Below are 17,001 nucleotides of genomic sequence, written 5' to 3' on the forward strand. Positions count from 1 at the left end.
TGGATAAGAGTGGAGGTTAAGGATAGATAAGGAAGGAGGTTAAGGGTGGATAAGGGTGGAGGTTAAGGGTAGATAAGGATGGAGGTTAAGGGTAGATAAGGGAGGAGGTTAAGGGTAGGTAAGGGTGGAGGTTAAGGGTAGGTAAGGATGGAGGTTAAGGATAGGTAAGGATGGAGGTTAAGGGTAGATAAGGGTGGAGGTTAAGGGTGGATAAGGATGGAGGTTAAGGGTAGATAAGGAAGGAGGTTAAGGGTAGATAAGGAAGGAGGTTAAGGGTGGATAAGGGTGGAGGTTAAGGGTGGATAAGGAAGGAGGTTAAGGGTGGATAAGGGTGGAGGTTAAGGGTAGATAAGGGTGGAGGTTAAGGGTGGATAAGGGTGGCGGTTAAGGGTAGATAAGGATGGAGGTTAAGGGTAGATAAGGGTGGAGGTTAAGGGTGGATAAGGGTTGAGGTTAAGGGTAGATAAGGATGGAGGTTAAGGGTAGATAAGGGAGGAGGTTAAGGGTAGATAAGGGTTGAGGTTAAGGGTAGATAAGGATGGAGGTTAAGGGTAGATAAGGGAGGAGGTTAAGGGTAGATAAGGGTTGAGGTTAAGGGTAGATAAGGATGGAGGTTAAGGGTAGATAAGGGTTGAGGTTAAGGGTGGATAAGGATGGAGGTTAAGGGTAGATAAGGATGGAGGTTAAGGGTAGATAAGGGAGGAGGTTAAGGGTAGATAAGGGTGGGTAGGGGAGGGTTAACAAATATCGGCATCATTTCCAAACCAACATTGCGCACATTTCTTCGAAACGGAACGGAATCTCTGTGGGCTTTTCCAAATACAATAGACTGAGCAACACACTAGACGCCACGTTCTTGGCATCAGAGATCTTTTCCCATCCCTCATGCGGCCAATCAGTGGCAGCCTCTGTGCGTGTGTGTATGTGTGTGTTTGTGTGGGTCTGTGCTTCTGAGTGCGTTTGTGCATGCGCGAGAGTTTAAGTGTACACAAGTGTCAGGAGAGTTCTGTGCATGTGTGTGTGTGTGTGTGTGTGTGTGTGTGTGTGTGAGGGGGAGGTGGGGGTGCGGGAGGGAGGTGGGGTAGAGGATGAGGTATGTGAGTGTATGCATGCCTACACTGTGGGAGCAACAGGATATTGGAACGTATATATATATATATATATATATATATATATATATATATATATATATATATATATATGGGGTGGGGGGGAGATATGGGCGTATGTGTGTGTGCTTGTACAAGTAAGTGTTCATCTGTGTGTATGTGTGTGTGTGTGTGTGTGTGTGTGTGTGTGTGTGTGTGTGTGTGCCGTGGAAGCTGCGATACATAGACTAGAAATGAGTGTGTGGAGGAGGGGCGTAGAGGAGGTGCAGGGTAATGTGGTGTGTGTGTGTGTGTGTGTGTGTGTGTGTGTGTGTGTGTTGGAGCTCATGTACGTTTATATGTATTTGACTGTGCTTTCATATCTGTGAAACTGCATGTTTGGTGCATATCTGTTATGCATGTGTGGGTGTATGTGTGAATGTGTGTCTTCATGTTTTACATTTATTTGCTTATTTATCATCATTGTTGTCTTATTTATTTATTTTTTTAAATTTTTTTTATTATTATTACTACCACTACCTTTTTCTATATTATAATTATTATTTATTTATTTATTTATGTAAGCTTATCTATTATTTATTCACCTTTTTTTTCTTTTTTTTCTCTCAAGGCCTGACTAAGCGCGTTGGGTTACGCTGCTGGTCAGGCATTTGCTTGGCAGATGTGGTGTAGCGTATACGGTTTTGTCCGAACGCAGTGACGCCTCCTTGAGCTACTGAAACTGAAACTGTTTGCTTCTTCTCTCTTTGTTTTCTTTTCTGTCTTTTTTTCATGCATGCATATATTTGTTCATTTCGTTCTGTCATGATCATGAGAGATGTCCAAGTAATACTGATGATGGTAGCAGTTGTGGTATGCTGCACATGTTATACGTAGATTTCACAGGCAGTAACAATACTGTACCTTTTAATCACCCGGATATTTGTAGTTGTTATTTCCTGATGACCCCCCCCCCCCCCCCCTCTCTCTCTCTCTCTCTCTCTCTCTCTCTCTCTCTCTCTCTCTCTCTCTCTTTCTATGGGACCTGATGGAATTATTGCCTTTCTGTTGAACCTCGCACTTCCTCACATTATTGTTCTCCTTACATTCATATACAACGTGTGCATCGAACAAAGTGTCATTCCCCATGCTGTTAAGACAGCAAAAGTTATCCCATTACCGAAGGCAAAAGGCGCGTCAGATTTGAACAACTTTAGACATTTCACTTTTCTCAATTTTATCGAAACCACTCGAAAGACACGTTCACAAACATCTTATGCAATATCATGAAAATCACAAACTCTTCCACCCTATGCAGTCGGGCTTCTGACATCGTCATTCATGTCAAACAGCATTAGTCCGTTAGTGTGATTCATGGTTGTCTGGCATCAATAACAGTGAAATCAAAGGTGCTGTTTTTCTTGACTTACAGAAAGCTTTTGATCTTGTTGATCACAAAATATTACTTAAAAATTTGTCATTGTATCTCAGAGACCTCACCACGCTGTCTTTTTCGAATCATTCCTTACAGACAGGACACAGCATGTATTTACCAGTGGTAACGCTTCTTCCACTGAAGCAATTCACAGTGGAGTTCCTCAAGGATCCGTTCTTGGACCGCTCCTATTCTGCATATTTATCAATGACCTTCCTTTTGCTACATCAGACCCAAGAGTCTCGTGTGATCTTTTTGCAGATGACACTTCCCTTCATTCCAATGCTGTCAGCGCTGCCTCAGTTCAATATTCCCTTCAGACGGGCATAAATGATGTTTCTAAATGGTGCAAATCCAACTCTATGGCGCTTCCACCCCAACCCACCCCCCCAAAAAAAGGAAAAAAAAGAGCATGATTCTCGCACCAAGACAAAAGCATTAAAAAGATCCACTTGTCCTCACTTTGAATGTCGATGAAAACTCCATTGAACAAGTCCACGAGCACCGTTTCTTGGGAGTCATAATAGATGATGAACTGAAATGGCAATCACACATTAACTTTGTCTGCAAAAGGTTGGCACGCAGTCTTTTTTACTTAATCAGCTCAAGCCTTACATAGACAGTGATGCTCACAAAATGTTCTTCCATGCTCACTGTCTTTCTCACATTAATTATGCTTCTGTAGTCTGGAGCTGTGCTGCAGATGTTCTTCTTAAGAAGCTAAATTCCCTTCACAAGAGAGCAGCCAAAATAATTTTACCAGATCCTTCATTGTCAACTTTAGAAAAACAAGCCAGATTAAACATCCTTCCATTCCAAAAACAGTATTCAAAGTGCACAATAACTTGGCACCACAATATCTACATTTGCTTACCCGAGCCTCATGCCGATACGGCTCGAACAAGTACATTTTACCACGCACACGCATTGATATGTTCAAAACAAGTAACTAACATGCAATTACATTTAACAGTAACAATTCAATAATGATAATAGTAATAAGCAGAAACCATTAACACAATTCTGAAGTACATTAAAGGAATGTAGAAATAGGGCTATGAACTTATGCCTGTAAAGTTCGACCATGAGAACCTCCTCAGAAATATCTTTCCAAAAATCATCTGCAGTATAGTTATTCTCTTTGAAATACTTGGGCAAGAAGGTTCGTAACTGCTGACAGTGAAAGAAACAATGATGCAAGCTGAACTGCTTACCACAGATGCATGAAACATTTTTACTATGCTTTGCTTTCAGCGCATCAAGTTTTATAGGGAAGAAAGTTGAGGTTATTAATCTTGTATAGCAAGCTGATGGATTCGGTATCTTCTCTTTGATGATATTCTCGGGGAATAATGTCCCTTTACATTTTAAAAACTTTTCCTTCCATCGGTTATGAAATCGAACCCATGCTGATTTTTCTAACAAAGTGTATGCCTCTTTTACGGAAAGACGGACACGTATTTTTGTCGATTTTTCTGAATCTTGTGCTCCTCTTTTAGCTGCTTTATCAGCAGCTTCATTTCCATGAATGCCCACATGAGAAGGCACCCAACAAAAACTGACCTCAGTCCCTTTAATATAATCCTGAAACAATGTACCAAATGATTTGCCTCAATAACTAAGTCAGGTCTTGTTTCAAAGCTAAATAATTCTAGAGCATAACGTACTGATTTGGAATCAACAAAGAATGCTATTTTCGAGAAAACTATTTGATGTCTCACTAAGTAGTTCAGAGCTTCTGTAATAGCAATTAGCTCAGCTGTGAATATGAAAGATGTTTTCCAATAAAGTAAGATTTTTCAACTTTAAAGGCGGGAATATAGAAAACCGCAACAAGCATTTTTGTCATCAAGAACAGATCCATCTGTAAATATATGGAGATAATTCTGATATTTTTGTGCTATATGAATTCTGGCAGTATTTGTCGTGATATTGATGTTTTCTTCCATTTTTGTTTCAGAATAACTGATATCAAAATCTGCTTTCAACATTTCCCAAAAAGGAACAGGAGATTGATGTGGTTTTGCAGCTAACTCTTTCATGTTAACATCAGATTCTTTTGACAAATTTTAAACGTAAGTTGCAACTGTTTCTTGTGATGAAATGTCTTTTGCTCTTTTAAGAAAATCAGTGTCCGATCATACTGTCAGTTCACATGTCTTTCTGTGGTCATACCCATGGCTCTTTCTTTCTCTCCCACCTTTCTCCCTCCCTCCCCTCTCTTTGTCTGTTTCTCTCCCACCTTTCTCCCTCCCTCCCCTCTCTTTGTCTGTTTCTCTCCCACCTTTCTCCCTCCCTCCCCTCTCTTTGTCTGTTTCTCTCCCACTTTTCCCCTCTCTCCCCTCTCTTTGTCTGTTTCTCTCCCCCCCTGTCTCCCTCTCTCCCCTCTCTTTGACTGTTTCTCTCCCCCTGTCTCCCTCTCTCCCCTCTCTTTGTCTGTTTCTCTCCCACCTTTCTCCCTCCCTCCCCTCTCCTTGTCTGTTTCTCTCCCACCTTTCTCCCTCTCTCCCCTCTCTTTGTCTGTTTCTCTCCCACCTTTCTCCCTCCCTCCCCTCTCTTTGTCTGTTTCTTTCCCACTTTTCCCCTCTCTCCCCTCTCTTTGTCTGTTTCTCTCCCCCCCTGTCTCCCTCTCTCCCCTCTCTTTGACTGTTTCTCTCCCCCTGTCTCCCTCTCTCCCCTCTCTTTGACTGTTTCTCTCCCCCTGTCTCTCTCTCTCCCCTCTATTTGTTTCTCTCCCCCTGTCTCCCTCTCTCCCCTCTCTTTGACTGTTTCTCTCCCCCTGTCTCTCTCTCTCCCCTCTATTTGTTTCTCTCCCCCCTGTCTCCCTCTCTTTGTCTGTTTCTCTCCCACTTTTTCCCTCCCTCCCCTCTCTTTGTCTGTTTCTCTCCCACTTTTTCCCTCTCTCCCCTCTCTTTGTTTCTCTCCCCCCCCCCCCTGTCTCCCTCTCTCCCCTCTCTTTGTCTGTTTCTCTCCCCCTGTCTCTCTCTCTCCCCTCTCTTTGTTTCTCTCCCCCCTGTCTCTCTCTCTCCCCTCTCTTTGTTTTCTCTCTCCCCCTGTCTCTCTCTCTCTCCCCTCTCTTTGTTTTCTCTCTCCCCCCTGTCTCCCTCTCTCCCCTCTCTTTGTCTGTTTATCTCCCCCCTGTCTCTCTCTCTCTCCCCTCTCTTTGTTTCTCTCTCCCCCCCTGTCTCCCTCTCTCCCCTCTCTTTGTCTGTTTCTCTCCCCGTGTCTCTCTCTCTCCCCTCTCTTTGTTTTTTTCTCCCCCCCCCCCCTGTCTCCCTCTCTCCCCTCTCTTTGTTTCTCTCTCCCCCCTGTCTCCCTCTCCCCTCTCTTTGTTTCTCTCTCCCCCCCCCCTGTCTCCCTCTCTCCCCTCTCTTTGTCTGTTTCTCTCCCCCCCCGTCTCCCTCTCTCCCCTCTCTTTGTCTCTCTCTCCCCCCTGTCTCCCTGTCTCCCCTCTCTTTGTTTCTCTCTCCCCCCTGTCTCCCTCTCTCCCCTCTCTTTGTCTGTTTCTCTTCCCCTGCCTCTTTCTCTCCCCTCTCTTTGTCTGTTTCTCTCCCCCCTGTCTCTCTCTCTCCCCTCTCTTTGTTTCTCTCTCCCCCCTGTCTCCCTCTCTCCCCTCTCTTTGTTTCTCTCTCCCCCCCTGTCTCCCTCTCTCCCCTCTCTTTGTCTGTTTCTCCCCCCCCCCTGTCTCCCTCTCTCCCCTCTCTTTGTCTGTTTCTCTCCCCCCTGTCTCCCTCTCTCCCCTCTCTTTGACTGTTTCTCTCCCCCTGTCTCTCTCTCTCTCCCCTCTCTTTGTTTCTCTCCCCCCTGTCTCCCTCTCTCCCCTCTCTTTGTCTGTTTCTCTCCCCCCTGTCTCTCTCTCTCTCTCCCCTCTCTTTGTTTCTCTCCCCCTGTCTCCCTTTCTCCCCTCTCTTTGTTTTCTCTCTCCCCCCTGTCTCTCTCTCTCTCTCCCCTCTCTTTGTTTCTCTCCCCCTGTCTCCCTTTCTCCCCTCTCTTTGTTTTCTCTCTCCCCCATGTCTCTCTCTCTCTCTCCCCTCTCTTTGTTTTCTCTCTCCCCCTGTCTCTCTCTCTCTCCCCTCTCTTTGTTTTCTCTCTCCCCCATGTCTCTCTCTCTCTCCCCTCTCTTTGTTTTCTCTCTCCCCCTGTCTCTCTCTCTCCCCTCTCTTTGTTTCTCTCCCCCCTGTCTCTCTCTCCCCTCTCTTTCTTTTCTCTCTCCCCCTGTCTCCCTCTCTCCCCTGTCTTTGCCTGTCTCTCTCCCCCTGTCTCTCTCCTCCTGTCTCTCTCTCTCCCCTCTCTTTGCCTGTCTCTCTCCCCCTGTCTCTCTCTCTCCCCTCTCTTTGCCTGTCTCTCTCCCCCTGTCTCTCTCTCTCCCCTCTCTTTGCCTGTCTCTCTCCCCCTGTCTTCATCTCTCCCTCACTCTCTCTGACTCACTCTCTCACTCCCTTTAACTCTCCCCCCTCTTCTTTCCTCTCCCTCTCTGTCTCTCTCTCCTCTTTCCAGCTCTCCCCTCTCTCTGTTACTCTCTCCCTCTCCCTCTCTCTCTCTATCCTCTTTCCAGCTCTCCCCTCTCTCTGTGTTTCTCTCTCCCTCTGTCTCTCTCTCTCTATCCTCTTTCCAGCTCTCCCCTCTCTCTGTTACTCTCTCCCTCTCCCTCTCTCTCTCTATCCTCTTTCCAGCTCTCCCCTCTCTCTCTGTTTCTCTCTCCCTCTGTCTCTCTATCCTCTTTCCAGCTCTCCCCTCTCTCTCTGTTTCTCTCTCCCTCTGTCTCTCTATCCTCTTTCCAGCTCTCCCCTCTCTCTCTGTTTCTCTCTCCCTCTGTCTCTCTCTCTCTCTATCCTCTTTCCAGCTCTCCCCTCTCTCTGTTTCTCTCTCCCTCTGTCTCTCTCTCTCTCTATCCTCTTTCCAGCTCTCCCCTCTCTCTCTCTGTTTCTCTCTCCCTCTGTCTCTCTCTATCCTCTTTCCAGCTCTCCCCTCTCTCTCTGTGTTTCTCTCTCCCTCTGTCTCTCTCTATCCTCTTTCCAGCTCTCCCCTCTCTCTCTGTTTCTCTCTCCCTCTGTCTCTCTCTCTATCCTCTTTCCAGCTCTCCCCTCTCTCTCTGTTTCTCTCTCCCTCTGTCTCTCCCTCTGTCTCTCTCTCTCTGTTTCTCTCTCCCTCTGTCTCTCTCTATCCTCTTTCCAGCTCTCCCCTCTCTCTCTGTTTCTCTCTCCCTTTGTCTCTCTCTATCCTCTTTCCAGCTCTCCCCTCTCTCTGTGTTTCTCTCCCACCCAACCCCCCTCTCTCTCTCTTGCTCTCTTACTATCGCCCCTCTCTATACCCGTCCCTGCCTCTCTCTCTCTCCCTGCTCTCCCTCTCAACCAAGAGGACAGAACTGTGTGTGTGCCGTGTCCACAGTGACGGACGTCAAAAGCTCAGAACGATATCCTCGTTCACAACTGTAAAGCACTGCTGGTGGACACGCACTACTGACCCTTGACCCTTGACCGCAAGTGCCCGGCTGGTTGTGTGACCCGGCCATGATTGTGATCTCTTTCTCTCTCTCTCTCTCTCTCTCTCCGTAATGTGCACAAGATTTATGTACCACTTCCAGGATTCATCTATTCAAGTCTAATCTTTCTTACTCAGGGGTTTCAAATTGATTATAAACTATTATTGCGTTTACGCTTGTCTGTCTGTCTGTCTGTACGTCTGTCTGTTTGTCTCTTTGTTTCTCCACCCAGTCTTTCTTCTTCATTCCTTTTTTCTTTCTCATTTTTCTCCTTTTTTTTCTTCTTTTTTTCCTTCTTTTTCTTTCTCCTCTTCATGCTTTCTCTATCCTCCATTACTATATCATATGTACATGTATGATACATATGATTATTAGTGTATATAATTATACTATGTACGTGCTTTTGTGTGTGTGTGTGTGTGTGTGTGTGTGTGTGTGTGTGTGTGTGTGTGTGTGTGTGGAGAATGTGCTTTTGTGAATGCATTTTTTTCTTACCCCCACCCCACCACCACTTCTCGTTGTCAACTTTGCCCAGAGTACCGGATGTAAAAATGCAACATGGCTTGTTCCCTTACCCTCATGAAATTTTTTGTCGTTCGTTTGTTCTCTCTCTCTCTCTCTTTCTCTCTCTCTCTCTCTCTCCGTCTCTATCCCTGTCTGTCTCAGTCTCTGTCTCTGTCTCTTTCTATATCCCTGTTTCTCTGCCTCTGTCTCTCTCTCTGCCTGTCTTTCTCTGTCTCTCTTTCAATATCCCTGTTTGTCTGTCTCTGTCTCTCTCTGCCTGGCTGTCTCTGAATCTCTCTATATCCCTGTTTGTCTCTGTCTCTCTCTACCTGGCTGTCTCTCTCTATGTCCCTGTTGGTCTCTCTCTGTCTCTATCTGCCTCTGTCTGTCTCTCTCTCTATGTCCCTGTCTCTCTCTGCCTGTCTGTCTCTGTCTCTCCAAGAGAGACACAGAAAGACACAAACAGATACAGACTGTGGCACACACAGAGAGACACAGACAACCAGATACAGACTGTGGTACACAGACACAGACAATCAGATACAGACTGTGGTACACACAGAGAGACACAGACAACCAGATACAGACTGTGGTACACAGACACAGACAAACAGAGATTGTGGTACACAGAGACACAGACAATCAGATACAGACTGTGATACACAGAGAGACATAGACAATCAGATACAGACTTTGATACACAGAGATACACAGACAACCAGATACAGACTGTGGTACACACAGAGAGACACAGACATCCAGATACAGACAGTGGTACACATGGAGAGACACAGACAAACAGAGATTGTGGTACACAGAAACACAGACAATCAGATACAGACTTTGATACACAGAGATACACAGACAATCAGATACCGACTGTGGTACACACAGAGAGACACAGACAGTCAGATACAGACTGTGGCACACACAGAGAGACACAGACAATCAGATACAGACTGTGATACACAGAGAGACACAGACAGTCAGATACAGACTGTGGCACACACAGAGAGACACAGACAATCAGATACAGACTGTGGTACACACAGAAAGACACAGACAACCAGATACAGACAGTGGTACACACAGAGAGACACAGACAATCAGATACAGACTTTGATACACAGAGAGACACAGACAGTCAGATACAGACTTTGATACACAGAGAGACACAGACAGTCAGATACAGACTGTGGCACACACAGAGAGACACAGACAGTCAGATACAGACAGACTGTGGTACACAGAGAGACACAATCAGCTACAGACAGTGATACACACAGAAAGACACAATCAGATACAGACAGTGGTACACAGAGACACAGACAACCAGATACAGACAGTGGTAGACAGAGACACAGACAACCAGATACAGACAGTGGTACACACAGAGACACAACCAGATACAGACAGTGGTACACAGAGACACAACCAGATACAGACAGTGGTACACAGAGAGAAACTGACAGTCAGATACAGACAGTGGTACACAGAGAGAAACTGACAATCAGATACAGACAGTGGTACACAGAGAGAAACTGACAGTCAGATACAGACAGTGGTACACAGAGAGAAACTGACAATCAGATACAGACAGTGGTACACACAGAAAGACACAGACAATCAGATACAGACAGTGGTACACACAGAAAGACACAGACAATCAGATACAGACAGTGGTACACAAAGAAAGACACAGACAACCAGATACAGACAGTGGTACACACAGAGACACAACCAGATACAGACAGTGGTACACAGAGACACAACCGGATACAGACAGTGGTACACAGAGAGAAACTGACAGTCAGATACAGACAGTGGTACACACAGAAAGACACAGACAATCAGATACAGACAGTGGTACACACAGAGAGACACAGACAACCAGATACAGACTGTGGTACACAGAGACACAGACAATCAGATACAGACAGTGGTACATACAGTCAGTCACGGAAATCACGAAAGATTGTGATGTACATTCATATTCAAGCAGTCACTGTAAACAAAAAAATGGACATATTATGTCTGTAATTAATTCAAAAGAACAAGAATAGCACAGGCGTGAGGTCTTACTCTCTTATTTTAAATGTTACAATGACTGATAAGTTCGCTACTCGCATGAAAAATGACGTGCTTATTTAAAAAGCCAAGCCTGATTTTTTTCCAGAGCTGTTCTGTTCACCACCTCAGCAAACAGGAATGTGAAACAGAATCACGCAGTCTGACACGTGTCGACTTTGATGTCATCACGCATGCGTCATGTTATACGTCACCAACGTTTGTTGAAACGAGGCGAGTGACTGACGTTTCAGACTATGTTACATGCGGGTTATGGTGTCCCGTCTGTGGGTTTTAGATCGTTGACGGAAATAAAGGAGGCTGGTTACGGGCCAGCAGTGCTCAGTTTGAAGTCTCGTAAACCAGTGTTTTAGTTGACAGCAAAAGGGTGAATTGTTCTGGAAATGACAAAGTCACAAACCACGCAACTGATAACAGTTTTGATTTACGACAATCAAGGAGTGTGGAGTGTGGAGTGAACTGCGTACATGAGTAGCATTTCACTGACAGTGATTCCGTTAGCATGAACAAGCACACACACACACACGCGCGCGCGCGCGCTCGCAAACTAGTCAACCAAGCAAGAGCTGGGCCAGTATTGCAGTCATTACCACATTGTGTTATGCTGTTTACAAAGGAACGAGTAAAAGTGAGTCCATTGAAAAAAATATCCATTCTCTGCCAGGTTATTTTACCACCACCAACCTCTCTCTCTTTGTGCCTCATTATCCCCCCCTCTCTCTTTGTGCCTCATTATCCCCCCCTCTCTTCCCCCGTCTCTCTACCCCCCGTCTCTCTCTCCCTCCTTATTGCTGTCCCTCTCTCTTTGAATGTCATGTATGCAGTTCTATAATCTTTTGATATCCTGTGAGTGTTTTGATTTCATGTCTCTGAGGGCTGGAAGTAAAAAAGCACGTGCATGCTTATTCCACTTCCCTCATTAAAAAAAAAAAAGTTCGTTCGTTCGTTCGTTCGTTCTCTCTCTCTCTCTCTCTTTGTGTCCATCTCTTTCTCTCACCCTCTTTCTTTCTCTCACGGTTCCCCTCTCTCTTTCTCCCTCTCTCTTTCTCGCTCTGTCTCCGTCTCTCCTTTCCTCTCTATCTCCCTCTCTTTCCCCATCTCTTTCTCTTTCTCTCACCCTCTATTTCTCTCTATCTCCCCCCTCCCCCACCCCACCCTCGTCCCTCTCTCTCTTCATGTCGTTCTGTGTTGCTCAGAATGGAGAATATCCAGGAAGTGGAACTGATTTTAGTGCGGTCAGATTGAGCGGACAACACCAAAACAACAGGATAGGAGAGGGAGAGAGGGCGGCAGAGATCAGTGTAAGGGAGTTCAGTGCAGTCATCTGATATCCGACTGTGGAGAGGGAGAGTGGTGTGAGGATAGGGGGATGGGAGGGGGTAGGAGGATGAGAGAAGGACAGATATGTATGATACGCAAATTCTGTGTGTGTGTGTGTGTGTGTGTGTGTGTGTGTCTTCAGAAGTTGCATGGACAGAGCTTAACATATCAGCGGGCTGGATGTGAGACGTGGACGTGGTGCCCACTTTGGGCCAAGGCTGTGGAGGACACGACCGTTGTGTTTCGGCGGATAACTGTCGGTTGGAGTTATTTACCTGTTCTCCTCAGATTGTTACACAGTTCTGTTCAGATTTGGAAATCATAGAAAATAGTAAATAAATGAATAAATAAATAAAATGCCAGACTGAATTAAAATAAATAAATAAAACCAAAAATTATAGGCATAAATAAATGAATTGATTAATTGAAAAAATCAATCAATGAAATAAGTAAATACACCAACCAAAATATTGTTTTCTAGTTGTTGTTTTTACAACTGTGTGGTTTGTTTATGTTTTTACAACTGTGTGGTTTGTTTATGTTTTTACGACGTTGAATCAAATTATGTGTCATCCTGTCAGTCTTGTTTTTTTCTGTTTTCTCCTCCTCTTCCACCACCTCTTCCACCTCCTCCTCCTGTCTCCTCTCTCTGTCTTGCACCTTGACCCCCCCCCCCCCCCCCCCCCGTCCCCCCGCCCACCCACCCTTCCCTCCCCCTTCTTCCTACCCTTCAGCAGTACTTTCAAGGCCATTTGTCTTCTCCGTGTGTCGTTGTTTGTGTGTCAACGCCCAACAAAACAACACGTGTTCACGTTTGGCTGGAGAAGGTGACAAGACACGATTTTCTATGTCGGGATGGTGACGCAAAGTGAAGTGACATTACAAGTATCATCGTGTGTGTGTGTGTGTGTGTGTGTGTGTGTGTGTGTGTGCGCGCACATGCATACTTGTATTGAGTATGACTACATTTACATGTGTATATGTTTGTTTGTCTGTTAGAACAACGGCAGATATGTAAGTTGGCCAGTGTGCTAATATCTCCACCGTTGGAAAAGGAACATTCATTCATTCATTCGTTCATTCATTCATTATTCACACACACACACACACACACACACACACACACACACACACACACACCAAATTGTCTGCAAATATCAACCGAAAAAAACACACTTGATGCTTTTTTTTTTATAAAGGATCAAGTCCAGCAACATTGCCTTCCTTTAAAATTTACGATAACACCCTGGAATATAAAAAGTAGTTAAATTCCTTGGAGTACACCTTACATCAAAATTAACTTGGAATTATCATATCGATTACATTTTAACAAAGGCCGGGATAACATTAAACGTCTTGAAAATAGTATGCAAACAACCATGGAGCCAGGACATATTCACTCTACTACACCTTTGCACATCACTTGTTCGGTCAAAACTTATATATGCACAAGAAGTATACTTCAGTGCACCGAAATATTTATTGAAAAAAATTAAAAGCATCGACTGCAGAGCATATAAACTGGCACTTGGCTTACCAGTCCACGCTTCCAGTAAAAAACAAAAAAAAACAAAAAAAAAAAACGTACAGTGCAGTGGGAGTATTACCATTAGAGGATCAAAGGGAACTTGCGTGCAGTAAATTTGTCTTGAGAAGTTTAACGGATGAAAATGATTTGGAATCAGAAATAACTCAAATCCAACCGCGATTTTCCAAAGAGAGCTAGATCTATATCCTCTCATACCACACTGGGAACATACACGTCAAGTATTTTAACAAATTCCGGCGTGAATAAAACCCCACATTTTGCTAAAAGGTCTGTGTTATCACCTATACCTGTATGGGAACTTCAAAGAGTGCAATTTGATATCGATCACACTGATCTGACCAAAGATGACAACATAAGTTTACTTACATCGCATGTACCAATCCATTTGGAAGAGAAATAGCTTAATCATCTAAAGATATTTGCAGACGGCTCTGTTGTAAATGATAGAGCTGGTGCTGCTTTCGTTATTCCAGACCTTAACTTTCAATACTCATTTCAACTGGGAGAGAATAAGTCCATCTTCACAGCTGAACTCATAGCAATTCTAATGGCGTTAAATTTCATGATATCCTTTCCGAAAACTATATTTCAGATTCTATTTTGTGTTGATTCTAAATCAGTTCTTCACGCTACTGAACTTATAAAAGAAACGGTTACTGAGGTATGAACGTATTACTGAAATTAACCATTTGATTCACGAACTCTTACTAAGAGGCTCTCACATAACCTTTTTGCTGGATTCCTTCTCATTGCGGTTTTTACTATATGAAAAAGTCGACATTTTGGCTAAAAAAGGAGCTAGAAGCTCCACGAAGGAGTTACATTTCAATATTTCGCTTTCACAAGAGGAATGGTACACCATGGTAGAAAAAGTCCAATGGTCAAACTTTCAGTTTGAAGAAAAACACACCGGTAATTCGGAGTTATATAAGAATATACAGAAAATGCATGGTTTCATGGGAAAACACCATAATGATTTTCAAAAGAGGCAAATCATTTCTCTAATCTGCAGATGGAAAATGAATTGTTTTATGACAAAATATGTCAGTAATGTTTCTTGCATCTGTGGTGCTCACATAACAGCCGATCATATACCAACTTGCGATATGTTAAAGTGTCACATCCCCGAACTGAAATCATCTTCAGTGTTGACGATTTTCAGCAGTCCATTGCTAATGTATGACTTTTTCAACTCTTTGTTAAATAGTCCAGTTGGTTCGCTGTTATAGTTGTTAGTTTTTCATTAGAAATATGTTTTATTGTTATGTTGTTTATTTTTTTTCTTAACAAAACTTAGTCATTTTCTATATGTAACACACACACACACACACACACACACACACACACACACACACAACACACACACACACAACACACACACACACACACAACACACACACACACACACACACACACACACACACACACACACACACACACACACACACACACACACACACACACTTTCACTTACTCGCATGCGTACACAGTAATCCCCCACCGCACCCCCATCCCTTCCACCCACTCGATTTTTTTTCCTACCCTCGTCTAATATCACTTACAGTGAAAAGACGTTAAACTAAAGAACGAACGAACACACACACCTCAGCCAAATGCTAAAAAATGCAAACAATAATGTTATGCAATTCCTAGTTACCCTATTCAACAAATTATTTGAAAGTGGAACGTTTCCGTTGAACTGGGCAAAATCCATTATTGTGCCTGTACATAAAAAGGGAGACACAAACAACCCGGACAGTTACAGGGGAGTAGCCCTGACGAGTGCAATTAGTAAAGTGTATACAACTTTTTTCAGTGTCCACGAGGGGTTAAACAAGGCTTTTTTCAGTGTCCACGATGGGTTAAACAAGGCTTTTTTCAGTGTCCACGAGGGGTTAAACAAGGCTTTTTTTCAGTGTCCACGAGGGGTTAAACAAGGCTTTTTTCAGTGTCCACGATGGGTTAAACAAGGCTTTTTTCAGTGTCCACGAGGGGTTAAACAAGGCTTTTTTTCAGTGTCCACGAGGGGTTAAACAAGGCTTTTTTTTCAGTGTCCACAAGGCTGTATACTAAGTCCACAGCTGTTTTCCTTTTTCATCAATGATTTCGCAGTGGAGTTATCAAAGAAGGGTAGGCATGGAATACAAATCGTACCTGGGGCAACATAATTGTTCTTAATGGTATTTGATGATGATGTTCTCTTGTCTGACACACCCATTGGGTTTTAAAATCAATTAAGTGCCCTTAAGCAAGAAACAGACAGACTACAATTAACAGTGAATCTCAATAAGACCAATATTATAGTTTTCCGCAAAGGAGGTCATCTTTCGACTCATGAAAAATGGTGCTATGGAGTGGAGATAGAGAAATAAAAGTAAGGAATTCATATAAATATTTAGGAATGTTATTCACAACAATTGAGTTTGACGTCTGCGTGGGATGAAGCAAATTGAAAAGGGAAAAAAGGTGTAATCCAAATTATAAAATCACTCAGGAGACTACGGTCGACTGATGCACAACTTTTCTGCAATTCTTTCGACACACAAATTGAACCAGTCTTGAACTATGGAGTGGAAATATGGGGACTCATGACAAATAATCAAATGGAAACTTCTTTCTTTCTCCTTCTTCCTTCTTCTTTCTCTCTTTCCCCTTCTTCATTCTTCAGCGCGGTTTGATGTGAGTATGTATTGTTCTATGTAATAAAAGTGCGAATAAAGTTGTTGCTGTTGTTTTAATCAAAATCAGTTAACTGAAACAAAGAGCTCAACACTCACCCAAGGCACAGATGAACACAAGGAAGGACAGTTCCACCTTCATGGTTGCTATGGAAAGGAAGATGAGGACGCGGTAGTGAAGGAGACGAGGTAGAGGGGAGACAGACACACGGACAAAGGGGGGCTGTAGGGCCGACAACACAAGCCCCACCACCATGCTGCCTTTTATGGGCTGGCCTGTCACGTGCGAAGGCTATTCTTGGCTCTAGCCCCGCCCACCCCGGAAGTCGGAGGGGGACAGGGGAGGGTGCTCCTTGTGTGAAGGTGATGTTGAAAGAAAGATGAATGTGTGGGATGTGGGGGGAGTGTATGCATGCGGAGGAGGGGACATAGGGAACGTGGTAAGGGACGGGAGGTGGAGGAGGGGGGATGGAGGAGGTGGAGGAGGGGGGGTTGAAGGAGGGGACATGGGGAAAGTGGTACGGGAGGGGAGTGGAGGAGGGGGTGGAAGAGAGGACATGGGGAATAATAATAATAATAATAATAATAATAATACATAGTTTTTCTATGGCGCGATATCCAGCACCAATGCTTCTCAAAGTGCTTTACATCATAGTTGACTATAAACATGCCTTAAAAATCATATCAACCGCTATATGACAATGGAAAACATCCAGTGTGTTCATATGAATGCAAAAGCACACTAAAGATTATAAAAGCTATGAAGTAAAAATGACTTAGATTAAAACAAAATGCATTTCATAGAACACACACACACACACACACACACACACGCACGCACGCACAGGTACACGTAC

At 44.0% G+C, this 17,001-nt stretch overlaps 1 protein-coding gene across 1 annotated transcript in view; it reads right to left on the bottom strand.

The window, feature by feature from the left end:
• LOC143277611 (uncharacterized) overlaps window positions 1-16,374 on the bottom strand; it is a 59,671-nt gene extending 43,297 nt beyond the window's left edge. The window contains exon 1 of the mRNA XM_076582490.1: window positions 16,244-16,374. Coding sequence (XP_076438605.1) covers window positions 16,244-16,286 — 43 coding nt within the window. The 5' untranslated portion in view covers window positions 16,287-16,374. The remainder of the gene's footprint in view (window positions 1-16,243) is intronic.
• Between the last annotated feature and the right edge of the window lie 627 nt (window positions 16,375-17,001).

This window comes from Babylonia areolata, chromosome 34, assembly GCF_041734735.1.
Source record: "Babylonia areolata isolate BAREFJ2019XMU chromosome 34, ASM4173473v1, whole genome shotgun sequence".
Lineage (NCBI taxonomy): Eukaryota > Metazoa > Mollusca > Gastropoda > Neogastropoda > Buccinidae > Babylonia > Babylonia areolata.